At 42.4% G+C, this 18,214-nt stretch overlaps 2 protein-coding genes across 12 annotated transcripts in view; both read left to right on the forward strand.

The window, feature by feature from the left end:
- LOC112256118 (protocadherin alpha-C2) overlaps nucleotides 1-18,214 on the forward strand; it is a 198,456-nt gene that overhangs the window by 95,378 nt on the left and 84,864 nt on the right. Inside the window, exon 1 of one of the 11 annotated variants that reach the window (XM_042325779.1) lies at nucleotides 9-2,522. The exons of 7 other annotated variants lie outside the window; for them this stretch is intronic. In XM_042325779.1, coding sequence (XP_042181713.1) covers nucleotides 153-2,522 — 2,370 coding nt within the window. In that variant the 5' untranslated portion in view covers nucleotides 9-152. Of the gene's footprint in view, nucleotides 1-8; nucleotides 2,523-6,913; nucleotides 9,420-10,453; nucleotides 12,973-14,706; nucleotides 17,221-18,214 lie in introns of those variants that run through there. 3 more of the 11 variants (XM_042325774.1, XM_042325773.1, XM_042325780.1) reach the window with 3 other exon arrangements.
- On the forward strand, nucleotides 3,312-6,413 carry LOC112255664 (protocadherin alpha-2). Its single transcript, XM_024428537.2, has 2 exons — nucleotides 3,312-5,836; nucleotides 6,354-6,413. Exons 1-2 carry the CDS (start codon nucleotides 3,419-3,421, stop codon nucleotides 6,411-6,413), a joined length of 2,478 nt encoding a protein of 825 aa, XP_024284305.2. The 5' UTR covers nucleotides 3,312-3,418.

An 18,214-nucleotide genomic window follows, 5' to 3' on the forward strand; every position in this document is an offset into this window, starting at 1 on the left:
TCCCGAGCGCATTGTCATGAGAAGCAGTCGAATGATCGTGAGACGGATGGCTGGGTTGTGTGGATCTCTAGCATAACGTATTTTTTTGTGGTTTTAATGGATAGGCCCTATGTGACTTTAATTCTGATATAATTTGTTTTATACGAGCAGCAATGGGTCGTCGAAGACAAAGAGAACGCGTTTGGATTCAGTGCGTCGCGTTGCTTTGTTTATTTGACTGGTCTGCAGCGCAGATCTCTTACTCCGTTTCAGAGGAGGTGGACAAAGGCACGTTTGTGGGGAATCTCGCTAAGGATTTAAACCTTAATGTTCAGGAACTGGAGTCGAGGGGTCTAAGGATTGTATCGGGACATAGTAAGAGGTATTTTGAGGCTAATTTGAAAACGGGGAATCTGTATGTTAACGAGAGAATTGACAGAGAGGAGCTTTGTCCGAATACGGTAAAGTGCTCTTTAAACATAGAGGCCATATTGAGCCACCCTATGCTTCTCCACCGAATACAGGTGAATATTTTAGACATCAATGACAATGCGCCGGCCTTTGATGAAACATTGCACACATTTAATATATCTGAGTCATCATCAAAGGGCGAAAGATATTTGCTTCCGCTCGCAGTTGATGCAGATACAGGCAGTAACTCGGTAAACAGCTACAAGCTGAGCCCGAATGAACACTTCTCCCTGGATGTACAGAGCGGTGGAGAACAGAGTGTGTCTGCTGAGTTAGTGCTGCAGAAAGCTTTAGACCGAGAGAAACAGCCCGTTATCCAGCTCACACTGACCGCTGTAGATGGAGGAAAACCTCCTAGATCCGGGACTTTACAGATCATTGTCAATGTGATTGATGCAAATGATAATTCTCCCACTTTTAGCAAACCGCTGTATAAGGTCCGAGTAAATGAAAATGCTCCGTTTGGAACTGTAGTAATAAAACTCATTGCCACAGATTTAGATGAAGGGTTTAACGGTAAGATTGAATATTCCTTTATCAAACGCGCAAACTTGAACCCGTCTGTTTTATTTGATATCAATTCAGAAACAGGTGAAATTATAGTCAGGGGAGATTTGGATTATGAGGGAAGTCCTGCATATGAAATTCGAGTGCAGGCGACAGACCAAGGCTCCTCCCCCCGTAGTGCACACAGTAAAGTGTTAGTTGAAGTTATTGATGTCAATGACAATGTCCCTGAATTATTGGTGACGTCACTTATGAGCCCAGTCAAAGAGGATGCTGAGATAGGGACAGTGGTTGCCTTGGTGACAGTAACTGATAAAGACGGAGGTAAGAACGGACTCACTAACTGTAATATTATTGGGTCTGTTCCTTTTAAATTAAAGTCCAACTATAAAAACTATTATTCGTTAGTGGTCGACGGGCCTCTTGACAGAGAAAGCGCTTCTCAGTACAATGTCACCATCACAGCTACGGATGAAGGGACCCCGCCTCTCTCCAGCACCAGCGTTATTACAGTATACGTTTCTGATGTAAATGACAACGCTCCTCTATTCTCAGAACCCGTGGTGAATGTTTATGTTAAAGAGAACAGTCCGGTAGGAGACGTCATTTACACGATGTCTGCTTTTGACCCAGATTCAGATGAAAATACAAAGATGACGTATTCGTTATTAGATAAAAGTGTTTCAATATCATCATCTGTAAATATAAACTCGGATACTGGAGATATAATCAGTCTGCAGTCGTTTAACTATGAGGAGATCAAAACTTTCCAGTTCAAAGTTCAGGCCACAGACTCTGGTGTTCCTCCACTCAGCAGCAACGTGACTGTGAACGTTTTTATCCTGGATGAGAATGACAACAGTCCTGGGATTCTCGCGCCCTATTCTGAACACGGCTCCGTTAACACCGAGAACGTTCCCTATTCTGCTGAAGCGGGCTACTTTGTGGCCAAGATCAGGGCTGTAGACGCCGACTCTGGCTACAATGCGCTGCTTTCTTATCACATCTCTGAGCCCAAGGGAACCAACCTCTTCCGAATCGGAACCAGCACCGGGGAACTAAGGACTAAGAGGAGAATGAGTGACAATGACCTGAAAACTCACCCGTTGGTCGTGTTGGTTTCTGATAACGGAGAACCCTCACTGTCATCGACTGTGTCTATTGATGTAGTGGTGATTGAAAGTACAGGTGAAATCCAGACTCAATTCAGAAATGTGCCGAGAAAGGAGGAAAACTTCTCTGATTTAAACCTGTATTTGTTGATCGCCATTGCCTCGGTGTCAGTGATATTTTTACTGAGCCTCATCAGTTTAATAGCTGTAAAATGCCACAGGACAGAGGACAGTTTCAGAAGGTACAGCGCCCCAATGATCACCACACACCCTGACGGAAGCTGGTCTTACTCTAAATCTACTCAGCAGTATGACGTGTGTTTCAGCTCAGACACACTGAAGAGTGACGTAGTGGTTTTCCCCGCTCCGTATCCACCTGCAGATGCAGAACTGATCAGTATTAATGGAATTGACACGTTTAACAGGACTCAGACATTACCCCACAATGAGAAGGTAAGATCTATGGGAAATTCTTTGCTTTTGTGTCTCAAAACGTTCCGTATTGTAGCAGTTTTCAAAATGACAGACATTTGGCAAAAACGTATATGGTATCATGATGTCAGTTCGTTTATATGGTAGTAGCTGTGCTGTAATATATCGTTTGAGAACATGTGTTATATATTGGCTTGACATCAGACGAATTGTTGTTTGGACATTGCTGTGAAATTCCGGAATCTGTCAAAGTTGCTATAATGGTTTTCAGGGGCAGAGGCCTATTTTGAGACATGATTTTCGTCGTTGAAAGTGCAATGCATTCATTCAAGTGATTTACGAAGTTTGTTTTGAAAGATGTGTATTTTTCATCTAACAATCCATTTGTATATTTTGTGATTCCGTTTCTTTTAAGTCAATAATACTTGATTTGGTTTCTTGACTGCTCGAAAGCTTTGATCAAGTCCACTTTCAACTCCGCCACTGTGTGCGACTACCGAGACTCATTTGAAGTGTTCCCATTGTTTGTTCCCACATCTGTACTACCTATCATGAGTACGTGTATTCGAATTGAACTATTTGATGCATGAAGGGATTGATTAACATTTGAGTCAACGTTGCTCGCTGGTTTCTCCCAGTTATCTTTTAACATGTGGTTACTATCGCAATAAGTCATACTATGGTATATAAAATGAAACGAAAATAAATGAATAGTAACACATGGTGTCGCTATAGACCACAGATGGGAGAGAAGTCATTAATATCCTAAGACTCTAATTCTCTCTCTCTAAAAAAAAAACAACTGCGTCAGTCACCAGTCTCGAGCGTATTGTGAAGAGAAACTCTCGAATGGTGGTGAGACGGAGAGGGCTGGGCTGTACAGGATCTCTGACATATAACGGAATATTCGAGTTTTCATGGGTACAAAACCATTACTTGGGTTCAGTTCTTTTGCCCCATTAACGATGGGTCGTCGAAGACAAAAAGAACGTGTTTGGATTCAGTGCGTCGCGTTGCTTTGTTTATTTGACTGGTCTGCAGCGCAGATCTCTTACTCCGTTTCAGAGGAGGTGGACAAAGGCACTTTTGTGGGGAATCTCGCTAAGGATTTAAACCTTAATGTTCAGGAACTGGACTCGAGGGGTCTAAGGATTATATCAGGACATAGTAAGAGGTATTTCGAGGCAAATTTGAAGACAGGAATTATGTTCGTTGAGGCGAGGATAGATAGAGAGGAGCTTTGTCCAAATACGGTGAAGTGCTCCTTAAATATAGAAGCCATATTGAGCCATCCTACCCAGCTCCACCGGGTTGAAATTGATATTTTAGACATAAATGATAATGTACCATCTTTCCTCGAAAGAATACATGTACTTAATATCACCGAGGCGGCATTTCCTGGTGAGCGATATCCACTACCGATAGCGAATGACGCAGATACGGGCAGTAACTCGGTAAACAGCTACAAGCTGAGCCCGAATGAACACTTCTCCCTGGATGTACAGAGCGGTGGAGAGCAGAGTGTGTCTGCTGAGTTAGTTCTGCAGAAAGCTTTAGACCGAGAGAAACAGCCCGTTATCCAGCTCACACTGACCGCTGTAGATGGAGGAAAACCTCCAAGATCCGGGACATTACTGATCACAGTAATTGTGGAAGACGTTAATGATAATGCACCTTCATTTAGCAAACCACTTTATAAGGTTAGCGTTCCTGAAAACGTTTCATCTGGTACAGCAATAATAACTCTCACCGCGACGGATCTTGACGAGGGCGTAAATGGCGAGATTATTTACTCACTAATAGGTCGAGGTAGTTTAAGCCACTCGGATACATTTGCTATAAATTCAGATACAGGCATAATTACTGTTAAGACAACTATGGACCATGAGGTAACTGCCGCCTATGAAATTCGGGCTGAGGCGATGGACAGAGGGCACTCCTCACGGAAAACGTATTGCAAAGTGTTAGTAGAAGTTATTGATGTCAATGACAATGTCCCTGAAATATCAGTGACGTCCCTCATGAGCCCAGTCAAAGAGGATGATGAGATTGGGACAGTGGTTGCCTTGGTGACAGTAACTGATAAAGACGGAGGTAAGAACGGACTCACTAAATGTAATATTATTGGGTCTGTTCCATTCAAATTGAAATCGAACTATAAAAACTATTATTCGTTAGTGGTCGACGGGCCTCTTGACAGAGAGAGCGCTTCTCAGTACAATGTCACCATCACAGCTACGGATGAAGGGACACCGCCTCTCTCCAGCACCAGCGTTATTACTGTACACGTTTCTGATGTAAATGACAACGCTCCTCTATTCTCAGAACCCGTGGTGAATGTTTATGTGAAAGAGAACAGTCCGGTAGGAGACGTCATTTATACGATGTCTGCTTTTGACCCAGATTCAGCTGAAAATGCAAAGATGACGTATTCGTTATTAGATAAAAGTGTTTCAATATCATCATCTGTAAATATAAACTCGGATACTGGAGATATAGTGAGTCTGCAGTCTTTTAACTATGAGGAGATCAAAACTTTCCAGTTTAAAGTTCAGGCCACAGACTCTGGTGGTCCTCCACTCAGCAGCAACGTAACTGTGAACGTTTTTATCCTGGATGAGAATGACAACAGTCCTGGGATTCTCGCGCCCTATACTGAACACGGCTCCGTTAACACTGAGAACGTTCCCTATTCTGCTGAAGCGGGCTACTTTGTGGCCAAGATCAGGGCTGTAGACGCCGACTCTGGCTACAATGCGCTGCTTTCTTATCACATCTCTGAGCCCAAGGGAACCAACCTCTTCCGAATCGGAACCAGCACCGGGGAACTAAGGACTAAGAGGAGAATGAGTGACAATGACCTGAAAACTCACCCGTTGGTCGTGTTGGTTTCTGATAACGGAGAACCCTCACTGTCAGCGACTGTGTCTATTGATGTAGTGGTGGTTGAAAGTACAGGTGAAATCCAGACACAATTCAGAAATGTGCCGAGAAAGGAGGAAAACTTCTCTGATCTAAACCTGTATTTGTTGATCGCCATTGCCTCGGTGTCAGTGATATTTTTACTGAGCCTCATCAGTTTAATAGCTGTAAAATGCCACAGGACAGAGGACAGTTTCAGAAGGTACAGCGCCCCAATGATCACCACACACCCTGACGGAAGCTGGTCTTACTCTAAATCTACTCAGCAGTATGACGTGTGTTTCAGCTCAGACACACTGAAGAGTGACGTAGTGGTTTTCCCTGCTCCGTATCCACCTGCAGATGCCGAACTGATCAGTATTAACGGAAATGACACGTTTAACAGGACTCAGACATTACCCAACAAAGAGGAGGTAAGATCTATTGACTCTTTTTCTGTTGATTTATATCTGAATTACTCCACTGATCTCCTTACAGTCAAATAATATTGTTTTATAGGTTACTCTTACCTTGAAAAAAGCCATCCATCCATTCGAGAGTTGTTACCCACACTGCAAAACAAAACCAATGTATGTCCTCTTTTCTTCGTTGAGCGAGTTTTGCTGTCCGTGGTCCTGAAAGCATGCTATACTTCAGAGCTGAGGATTCGTATTAATGATCTTTAAGGTATGATTGGACTTCTGTGGCGCTGTACAATAGTGTTGCACTTCAGGAATGTGTAATCTGAATGTGAAATCTGTCAAATCAGATTACACATTGTATGTAGGGTATTTTGAGGAAATAGACAGGATTGTATACAATGTATGGGAAATATACAGTTACATCATGTTTCAGCTTAATCATACAGCTACACGATTACCATGGACGTTGTCAGCCTAAAGGTCCGTGCTGAATATTTATCCATTTCAAAGTGTATATTTCTTCTCTAAGGTAAAGTATTACCTAGTGCTGTCCATGGTGCTGCAACCGTTCTTGATCTCTGCTAATTAGGGGCAGTGTTCTTTTTTGGATGGTTTCTTGTCACTGGTGTAATGGAATAGATACAAAGTGATCATTTACGTTAGAGAAAAATGTTTCAGCAATCTTGACAATATCACAATGCTAAACTCTTGAGCTTTGTACATCAATGTGTGTCTTTGTTATGGCTTCTGTCATTGTTATCAAAACATTACTATCTGAACATATATTTCATTCTGTTAGGTTGACTTTCCTTCACCTACTTTCCTTGTGTTTTGCCATGACTAGAACGCGTGTCCTTTTAATACAATGGCATTTCGGGTAGTGAATGTCCAACACGACGTTGGAGTTTATCATAGTATTCTAAAAACAAGTGAAATAATAGGCCTACGGTCTTATTTTACATGAGTAATGTAGACTATGTACAACATTACACATGGTGTCGCTGTAGACCACAGAAATTAATGTAGTTGCTTATATTCTATGACTCCTCCTCTCTGAACGAGAAAAAGACTAGCGTCATCAGTCCCGTGAGCTTTGTCAAAAGAAACACTCGATTGGTGGTGAGACAGATGTCTGGGCTGTTCACGGTCTCTATAACGGATTTTTTTAGTTTTCTAGCACATGCAACTATTTTCTGTTGGACTAATTCATTTTGTACAAGCAGCAATGGGTCGTCGAAGACAAAGAGAACGCCTTTGGATTCAGTGCGTCGTGTTGCTTAGTTTATTAAACTGGTCTGCAGCGCAGATCTCTTACTCCGTTTCAGAGGAGGTGGACAAAGGCACGTTTGTGGGGAATCTCGCTAAGGATTTGAACCTTAATGTTCAGGAACTGGAGCCGAGGGGTTTAAGGATTGTATCAGGACAGAGTAAGATGTATTTTGAGGCTAATTTTAAAACGGGGATTCTATTCGTTAACGAGAGATTAGACCGAGAGGTGCTTTGTCCGAATATGGTAAAGTGCTCTTTAAACATACAGGCCATATTGAGCCACCCTATGCTTCTCCACCGCATTGAGGTGAATATTATTGATATTAACGACAATGCTCCGTCTTTTCTTGAAAAAATACATAATTTGAATGTTACTGAATTAGCTTCTCCCGGTGAGAGATACCTGCTACCAATAGCGAATGACGCAGATACGGGCAGTAACTCGGTAAACAGCTACAAGCTGAGCCCGAATGAACACTTCTCCCTGGATGTACAGAGCGGTGGAGAGCAGAGTGTGTCTGCTGAGTTAGTTCTGCAGAAAGCTTTAGACCGAGAGAAACAGCCCGTTATCCAGCTCACACTGACCGCTATAGATGGAGGAAAACCTCCTAGATCCGGGACTTTACACATCATTGTCAACGTCATAGATGTCAATGATAATTCTCCATTTTTTTCCCAGCCGCTTTATAAAGTACGTGTTCGTGAAAATGCACATTTTGGGACATCTATACTAACTCTCACAGCAACAGATTTAGACGAGGGCGTAAATAGTAAAATAGTGTACTCTTTCTTTAAACGGGGTAATTGGGACCCATCCATTATGTTTAGCATCAATTCAGACACGGGTGAACTAACAATAAAAGGGAATTTGGATTATGAAAAAAGTCCATCATACGAAATAAGAGTTCAAGCGACCGATCAAGGGCATTCTCGTCGTAGTACACACGGTAAGGTATTAGTTGAAGTTATTGATGTCAATGACAATTCCCCAGAAATCTCAGTAACGTCACTCATGAGTCCAGTGAAGGAGGATGCTGAGATAGGGACCGTGGTCGCCTTAGTGACAGTGTCAGATAAAGATAGTAGTAAAAATGGCATCACCAACTGTAAACTTACTGGGTCTGTTCCTTTTAAACTGAAGTCGAACTATAAAAACGATTATTCTTTAGTGGTTGATGGGCCTCTGGACAGAGAGAGTGAATCTCAGTACAATGTCACTATCACGGCTACGGATGAAGGGACCCCGCCTCTCTCCAGCACCAGCGTTATTACTGTACACGTTTCTGATGTAAATGACAACGCTCCTCACTTCTCAGAACCCGTGGTGAATGTTTATGTGAAAGAGAACAGTCCTACAGGAGACGTCATTTATACGATTTCAGCTTTTGATCGAGATTCCGAAGAAAACTCAATGATTATGTATGCATTATTAGGTACAAGTAATTCAATACCATCATCTGTAAATATAAACTCTGATACAGGAGATATAGTGAGTCTGCAGTCTTTTAACTATGAGGAGATCAAAACATTCCAGTTTAAAGTTCAGGCCACAGACTCTGGTGTTCCTCCACTCAGCAGCAACGTGACTGTGAACGTTTTTATCTTGGATGAGAATGACAACAGTCCTGGGATTCTCGCGCCCTATTCTGAGCACGGCTCCGTTAACACTGAGAACGTTCCCTATTCTGCTGAAGCGGGCTACTTTGTAGCCAAGATCAGGGCTGTAGACTCCGACTCTGGCTACAATGCGCTGCTTTCTTATCATATCTCTGAGCCCAAGGGAACCAACCTCTTCCTAATCGGAACCAGCACCGGGGAACTAAGGACTAAGAGGAGAATGAGTGACAATGACCTGAAAACTCACCCGTTGGTCGTGTTGGTTTCTGATAACGGAGAACCCTCCCTGTCAGCGACTGTGTCTATTGATGTAGTGGTGGTTGAAAGTACAGGTGAAATCCAGACTCAATTCAGAAATGTGCCGAGAAAGGAGGAGAACTTCTCTGATCTAAACCTGTATTTGTTGATCGCCATTGCCTCGGTGTCAGTGATATTTTTACTGAGCCTCATCAGTTTAATAGCTGTAAAATGCCACAGGAAAGGGGACAGTTTCAGAAGGTACAGCGCCCCAATGATCACCACACACCCTGACGGAAGCTGGTCTTACTCTAAATCTACTCAGCAGTATGACGTGTGTTTCAGCTCAGACACACTGAAGAGTGACGTAGTTGTTTTCCCCGCTCCGTATCCACCTGCAGATGCAGAACTGATCAGTATTAATGGAAATGACACGTTTAACAGGACTCAGACATTACCCAACAAACATGAGGTAAGAGTAATTCATAAATTGGCCGATTTATCTACTGCATCATACCTGTATTGCTCATTTGAACTCCTTGCAGTCAGATAATATTGTTTCTACGTTTCTCTTACTTAAAAACAGCCGTTCACTCAAGAGTTGTCACATTGGCTTTGATCTGCACTATGCTTATTGCCTCCTTGCGTGATGGAGCGAGTGTTGCTGTCCATACTTCTGACATCGCACTGATCTTCAAAGCTGTAGAAATGTGCCAAGCGTTTAATGCTTTATGAGATATGAATGGCTTTGTATGTCACTGTACAATAGTGTTGCGCTTCATGAATGTGTAAAACATCAGCAAAGTTTTGTATATGTTTTGTGAGGACATAGGCGGTACCTTGTGGGAAATATACACATACATCATGTTACATATTGATGATATATAGTGTAATACACAATTACCCTCGACAATATCAGCCTAAATGCTGCATACTATATCTTTATCCATTTCAACAGTGTATATTTCTTTCCAATGATCTATGTTCAGCAGGCGGTGAATTCTTACCGAGTGCTCTCCGTGGTGCTTGTCACTGGTGTATTGGAACTGATGCAACGTGGTCATTTGCTTTGGATAATTTGGTTTTGCTGTCTTGGTATTATAATGTTAACCCCTTTAGCTTTTCAGATGTCACTGTCCCTTGTGTGGCTTTGCTCCGCGTTACTCGTCCTTGATTGTTATAGTTTCTGTCATTCTAATCAGAACATGACGACGTGAATATGTATTGCATTAGATGAGGTTGTTTCTTTTGCTACATTCGCTGGGTTTTGTATTGGATTTTCGTCCATTTAAATACATTGGCCTTTCGTGTGGTAAATATCCAGCGCGATGTTGTCTGCTGGACTTTATCTCACTATTCTAACAAGTCCAATAATAAACATTGTTCGTGTACATGAGTAATATAGACTATGTGTAACAATAACACGTGGTGTCACTATAGACCACAGAAATGAATGTAGCCGCTGATATTCTATGACTCCTCCTCTGAATAAGAACGACAGCGTCATAATTCCGAGAGCTTTGTGAAGAGATACACTCGAATGATGGTGAGACGGAGACGGCTGGGCTCTGTACAGGATCTGTCTAACGGATTTTTCAGGTTTCATGGATATGTCACTATTTTCTATTGGATTAATTAATCGTGTACAAGCAGCGATGGGTCGTCGAAGACAAAGAGAACGCCTTTGGATTCAGTGCGTCGTGTTGCTTAGTTTATTTAACTGGTCTGCAGCGCAGATCTCTTACTCCGTTTCAGAGGAGGTGGACAAAGGCACGTTTGTGGGGAATCTCGCTAAGGATTTAAACCTTAATGTTCAGGAACTGGAGCCGAGGGGTTTAAGGATTGTATCAGGACATAGTAAGATGTATTTTGAGGCAAATATGAAAACGGGGATTCTGTACGTTAACGAGAGGATAGACAGGGAGAAGCTTTGTCCGAATATGGTAAAATGCTCATTAAATGTAGAGGCCATATTGAGCCATCCTATGTTTCTCCACCGCGTTGAAGTGAATATTTTAGACATCAATGACAATGCACCATTTTTCCGCGAACAATATCATACATTTAACATTTCCGAGTCTTCATCACCTGGAGATAGATATCCTTTACCGATAGCGAACGACGCAGATACGGGTAGTAACTCCGTAAAAAGCTACAAGCTGAGCCCGAATGAACACTTCTCCCTGGATGTACAGAGCGGTGGAGAGCAGAGTGTGTCTGCTGAGTTAGTTCTGCAGAAAGCTTTAGATCGAGAGAAACAGCCTGTTATCCAGCTCACACTGACCGCTATAGATGGAGGAAAACCTCCCAGATCTGGGACTTCACAGATCATTGTTAACGTGATAGATGTGAATGATAATACACCAACATTTGGTAAACAACTATATAAGGTCCGTGTTAATGAAAATGCTTCCTTTGGGACAAAAATATTAAAGTTGGATGCATCCGATTTAGACGAGGGTTTCAATGGTGAACTTGTTTACTCATTTAGCGAACGTGGAAGTGTTAACTCTGTCGATGTGTTTTCTATCGATGCACAAAGTGGTGAAATTACTGTTAAAAGGAAATTGGATCATGAAGAAAATGCTGCATATGAAATTAGAGTTCAGGCGAGGGACCAAGGCTCCTCGCCTCGCAGTGGTTATTCTAAAGTGTTAGTAGAAGTTATTGATGTCAATGACAATGCTCCTGAAATCGCAGTAACATCACTTATGAGCCCAGTAAAAGAGGATGCTGAGATAGGGACCGTGGTCGCCTTGGTAACAGTAACTGATAAAGACGGAGGTAAGAACGGACTCACTAACTGTAATATTATTGGGTCTGTTCCTTTTAAATTAAAGTCCAACTATAAAAACTATTATTCATTAGTGGTCGACGGGCCTCTTGACAGAGAAAGCGCTTCTGAGTACAATGTCACCATCACAGCTACGGATGAAGGGACCCCGCCTCTCTCCAGCACCAGCGTTATTACAGTACACGTTTCTGATGTAAATGACAACGCTCCTCACTTCTCAGAACCCGTGGTGAATGTTTATGTGAAAGAGAACAGTCCGGTAGGTGACGTCATTTATACGATGTCTGCTTTTGACCCAGATTCAGATGAAAATGCAAAGATGACGTATTCGTTATTAGATAAAAGTGTTTCAATATTATCATCTGTAAATATAAACTCGGATACTGGAGATATAATCAGTCTGCAGTCTTTTAACTATGAGGAGATCAAAACTTTCCAGTTCAAAGTTCAGGCCACAGACTCTGGTGTTCCTCCACTCAGCAGCAACGTGACTGTGAACGTTTTTATCTTGGATGAGAATGACAACAGTCCTGGGATTCTCGCGCCCTATTCTGAACACGGCTCCGTTAACACCGAGAACGTTCCCTATTCTGCTGAAGCGGGCTACTTTGTGGCCAAGATCAGGGCTGTAGACGCCGACTCTGGCTACAATGCGCTGCTTTCTTATCACATCTCTGAGCCCAAGGGAACCAACCTCTTCCGAATCGGAACCAGCACCGGGGAACTAAGGACTAAGAGGAGAATGAGTGACAATGACCTGAAAACTCACCCGTTGGTCGTGTTGGTTTCTGATAACGGAGAACCCTCACTGTCAGCGACTGTGTCTATTGATGTAGTGGTGGTTGAAAGTACAGGTGAAATCCAGACTCAATTCAGAAATGTGCCGAGAAAGGAGGAGCACTTCTCTGATCTAAACCTGTATTTGTTGATCGCCATTGCCTCAGTGTCAGTGATATTTTTACTGAGCCTCATCAGTTTAATAGCTGTAAAATGCCACAGGACAGAGGACAGTTTCAGAAGGTACAGCGCTCCAATGATCACCACACACCCTGACGGAAGCTGGTCTTACTCTAAATCTACTCAGCAGTATGACGTGTGTTTCAGCTCAGACACACTGAAGAGTGACGTAGTGGTTTTCCCCGCTCCGTATCCACCTGCAGATGCAGAACTGATCAGTATTAATGGAAATGACACGTTTAACAGGACTCAGACATTACCCAACAAAGAGGAGGTAAGGTCTACACCTAAACGGGGCTATTTTCTATAAAATTGTACAGCATCTATATTCATCTATTTAACGCCTTGCATTCAAATAATATGCATTGCTCAGTTTCTCTTACTTTGAAATCAGACATCCGAAGGGTAGTCCCATTGGATGTGTTTTATCTCCGCCTATTGCCTACTGCAGGGATCATCAACTAGATTCAGCCTCTGGATGATTTTGTTTCTTGATCGGAGGATTGGGTCCGGTTCAAAATGAAGCAATAAGGCCTGAGGGGTGTGGTAGGTCAATATACCAAGGTTAAGGTTAGTTCTTATGCAAGACCCAACGCTAAGTGCCTGGATACAGCCCTTAGCCATGGTATATTGGCCATGTACCACAACCCCCCAAGGTGCCGTATTGCTTTTAGAAACTGGTTACCAATGTAATTAGGGCAGTAAAAAAAAAAAAAAAATGTCATACCCGTGGTAGTATATACGGACTGATATACCACGGCCGTCAGCCAATCAGTATTCAGGGCCTGAACCAGCCATTTATGATTGCAAATAATTTGTAGATTGCATATTGACTGCAAGTAGCCCAAACAGATATAATGTTTGACTAAAGCATAATAATTTCAAACCTTGCTTACATTTGTATGCGGTCACGTCTCTCTATTATGTGTGGGAATACTTGGGAACAGATTTCTTCAATTAAAATCACTTGGAGCTCATTTCCTGTCGTTAGTCTTTTGTGTCCAACAATGAAATTGTGAAGAATAAAGAAAAGCTCAGAAAACTTGAGGGGACAACTAAAACCAACAGTTGGGGTACCCTGGCCCACTGGCTTGATAGAGCGAGTGTTGCTGTCCATGGTTCTGAAAGCGTGCTAAACTTCAAAGCTGAAGATTCGCCTCTGGTGCTTAATGCGCTATAACGCACGAATGGACTTCTATGACGCTGTACAATAGTGTTGTGCTTCAGGAATGTTTTAATATGTCACATCCCAGAAAAGTTGTATGTAGACTATTTTGAGAAAATAGCCAGGAAGGTTTACAACGAATGGATAAATATACAGTTGCATCATGTTGTAACTTGATCTTATAGGCTAAACAATTGCCATTGACATTGTAAGCTTAAAGGTCCGTGCTGTATACTTATCCATTTCAACCGTGTCTACTTGTTTCCAAAGCTGTAATCTTACTTAGTGCTGTCCATGGTGCTGCAACCGTTCTTGCTCATTGCTGATGAGAGGCATTGTTCTTTATAGATGAATACCTGTCACTGGTGTAATGCAATAGATGCAAAGTGGAATTTACGTTAGAGAAAAGTGTTTCAGCAATCTTGACAGTATCACACTATTAACCCTTTGAGCTTTGCATGTCAATGTCCATTTTGCGTCTTCACTCGTCCTTGATTGTAAGGGCTTCTTCTGTCATTGTTATCAGAACATGACAATCTGAATATTTATTTCATTAGATTAGGTTGACATTTCTTCACCTACTTTCCCTGTGTTTCGCATTGAATAGAACGTTTTCCCGTTTAACAAACAGGCATTTTGGGTAGTGAATATCCAACACGATGTGGTCTACTGGAGTTTGTCTCAGTATTCTAACAAGTGAAATAGTATACATTCTTATTTTACATGAGTATGATAGACTAAGTACAACATTACACATGGTGTCGCTGTAGACCACAGAAATTAATGCAGCCGCTTATATTCTGTGACTCCTCCTCTCTGAATGAGAAAAAGACTAGCGTCACCAGTCCCGAGATCTTTGTCAAAAAACACTCGATTGGTGGTGAGACGGAAATGGCTGGGCTGTTCACGGTCTCTATAAAGGATTTTTTAGGGTTCAATGATATGTGACTATTTACTATTGGATTTATTCATCTTGTACACGCAGCGATGGGTTGTCGAAGACAAAGAGAACGCGTTTGGATTCAGTGCGTCGCGTTGCTTAGTTTATTTGACTGGTCTGCAGCGCAGATCTCTTACTCCGTTTCAGAGGAGGTGGACAAAGGCACTTTTGTGGGGAATCTCGCTAAGGATTTAAACCTTAATGTTCAGGAACTGGAGTCGAGGGGTCTAAGGATTGTATCAGGACATAGTAAGAGGTATTTTGAGGCAAATTTGAAAACAGGGATTCTGTATGTAAACGAGAGGATAGACAGAGAGGAGCTTTGTCCGAATACGGTGAAGTGCTCTTTAAACATACAGGCCGTACTGAGCCACCCTATGCTTCTCCACCGTATTGATGTGACTATTTTAGACATCAATGACTATGCACCATCATTCCTCGAGAAATTGCATATACTCAACATAGCTGAGTCTTCCTTTCCCGGTGAGCGATATCCACTACCCATAGCGAATGACGCAGATACGGGCAGTAACTCAGTAAACAGCTACAAGCTGAGCCCGAATGAACACTTCTCCCTGGATATACAGAGCGGTGGAGAGCAGAGTGTGTCTGCTGAGTTAGTGCTGCAGAAAGCCTTAGACCGAGAGAAACAGCCCGTTATCCAGCTCACACTGACCGCCATAGATGGAGGAAAACCCCCTAGATCAGGGACGTTACTTATAATTATCAATGTGCAAGACGTTAACGATAATATTCCAGTTTTTAACAAACAGCTATACAAATTTCGTGTTACTGAGAACGTGCGATTTGGTACTATTATTGCAGCACTCAATGCCTCAGATTTAGATGAGGGAATTAACAGTGAAATTGAATATTCTCTTATTGGTCGCGGGAGTTTAAACCTCCCCGATGTTTTTACTGTTAACTCTGAAACTGGAGAAGTTACCGTGAAGGGGAGTATAGATTACGAGATAAACTCCGCTTTTGAGATTCGTATTCAAGCTAAAGACAAAGGCACTCCGCCTCGTAGCACCCACTGTAAAGTATTAGTTGAGGTTATTGATGTCAATGACAATTCTCCAGAAATCTCAGTAACGTCACTCATGAGTCCAGTGAAAGAGGATGCTGAGATAGGTACAGTGGTCGCCTTAGTGACAGTGACAGATAAAGATAGTAGTAAAAATGGCATCACCAACTGTAAACTTACTGGGTCTGTTCCTTTTAAACTGAAGTCGAACTATAAAAACGATTATTCTTTAGTGGTTGATGGGCCTCTGGACAGAGAGAGCGCTTCTCAGTATAATGTCACCATCACAGCTACGGATGAAGGGACCCCGCCTCTCTCCAGCACCAGTGTTATTACAGTACACGTTTCTGATGTAAATGACAACGCTCCTCTATTCTCAGAACCCGTGGTGAATGTTTATGTTAAAGAGAACAGTCCGGTAGGAGACGTAATTTATACAATTTATGCATTTGATACAGATTCAGAAGAAAACTCAAAGATTGGGTATGCATTATTAGATAAAAGTAATTCAATATCATCCGTCGTAAATATAAACTCGGATACTGGAGATATAATCAGTCTGCAGTCGTTTAACTATGAGGAGATCAAAACTTTCCAGTTTAAAGTTCAGGCCACAGACTCTGGTGTTCCTCCACTCAGCAGCAACGTGACTGTGAACGTTTTTATCCTGGATGAGAATGACAACAGTCCTGGGATTCTCGCGCCCTATTCTGAGCACGGCTCCGTTAACACTGAGAACGTTCCCTATTCTGCTGAAGCGGGCTACTTTGTGGCCAAGATCAGGGCTGTAGACGCCGACTCTGGCTACAATGCGCTGCTTTCTTATCACATCTCTGAGCCCAAGGGAACCAACCTCTTCCGAATCGGAACCAGCACCGGGGAACTAAGGACTAAGAGGAGAATGAGTGACAATGACCTGAAAACTCACCCGTTGGTCGTGTTGGTTTCTGATAACGGAGAACCCTCACTGTCAGCGACTGTGTCTATTGATGTAGTGGTGGTTGAAAGTACAGGTGAAATCCAGACGCAATTCAGAAATGTGCCGAGAAAGGAGGAGAACTTCTCTGATCTAAACCTGTATTTGTTGATCGCCATTACCTCGGTGTCAGTGATATTTTTACTGAGCCTCATCAGTTTAATAGCTGTAAAATGCCACAGGACAGACGACAGTTTCAGAAGGTACAGCGCCCCAATGATCACCACACACCCTGACGGAAGCTGGTCTTACTCTAAATCTACTCAGCAGTATGACGTGTGTTTCAGCTCAGACACACTGAAGAGTGACGTAGTGGTTTTCCCCGCTCCGTATCCACCTGCAGATGCAGAACTGATCAGTATTAATGGAAATGACACGTTTAACAGAACACAAACATTACCCAACAATGAGAAGGTAAGATCTATACATAACTGGGCCGATTTTGCTTTTGAATGATCAATGTATTACTCTTTTGAACTTGCAGTCAAATAATATTGTTTTCTAAGTTCATCTTACTTTAAAAACGTCCCTCTACTCGAGAGTTGTCACGTTGGCTTTGTTTTGCACCGTGCGCATGGCCTCCTTGTCTAACTGAACGAGTGTTGCTGTCCATGGTTCGAAAAGCGGGCTAAACTTCAGAGCTGAAGGATTCGCGCCAAGCGTTCAATGCTCTTTGACCCTCACACCTCAACTCTGAAAATCGAAGCATGTTCCACTGCATTTTTTCATTGTTCCCTTCTAATCAGGGACTGATTTAGACCTGGGTTCACCAGGTGTGTGCAATTTATTATCAGGTAGAACAGAAACCCAGCATGCTCCGGACCCCGGGTAAGTGTTGAATACCCCTGCTCTATGACATATGAATGGCTTTCTTTGACGCTGTGGTAGGGTATGGTAGTAAGTATAGTGTTGTGAGAAAATAGGCAGAACCTTCTATGACGTATAGGAAATACACATCCATCATGTTACAGATTAATAATTTTGGCTACTCAATTACCCGTAACATTGTCAGTTTAAAAGGTGCATACTTTATCTTCATCCATTTCAACAGTAAATATTTGTTTCCAAAGTTCTACGTTGAGAGGAAGTGGGGAAATCTTACCTTGTGCTGTCCATGGTGCTGAACCCATTATTGCGCTCTGCTGGCGGTGAGGGTGGGCAGGCAGTGTTCTTTTTAGATTAATACTTGTCACTGGTGTAATGAAAAAGATCCAACGTGGACGTTACCTTTTGATAATTGTGTATTTGCCGTCTTGACTGTATCACACTGTTAACTCCTTGAGCTTTGTACAACAATGTGTGTCTTTGTTATGGCTTTTGTCATCGTTATCAAAACATGACTATCTGAAAATCTATTTAGTTATGTTAGGTTGACATCTCTTCAGCTACTTTCCCTGTGTTTTGCATT

This window comes from Oncorhynchus tshawytscha, linkage group LG08 (genome assembly GCF_018296145.1).
Source record: "Oncorhynchus tshawytscha isolate Ot180627B linkage group LG08, Otsh_v2.0, whole genome shotgun sequence".
Classification (NCBI taxonomy): Eukaryota; Metazoa; Chordata; class Actinopteri; order Salmoniformes; family Salmonidae; genus Oncorhynchus; species Oncorhynchus tshawytscha.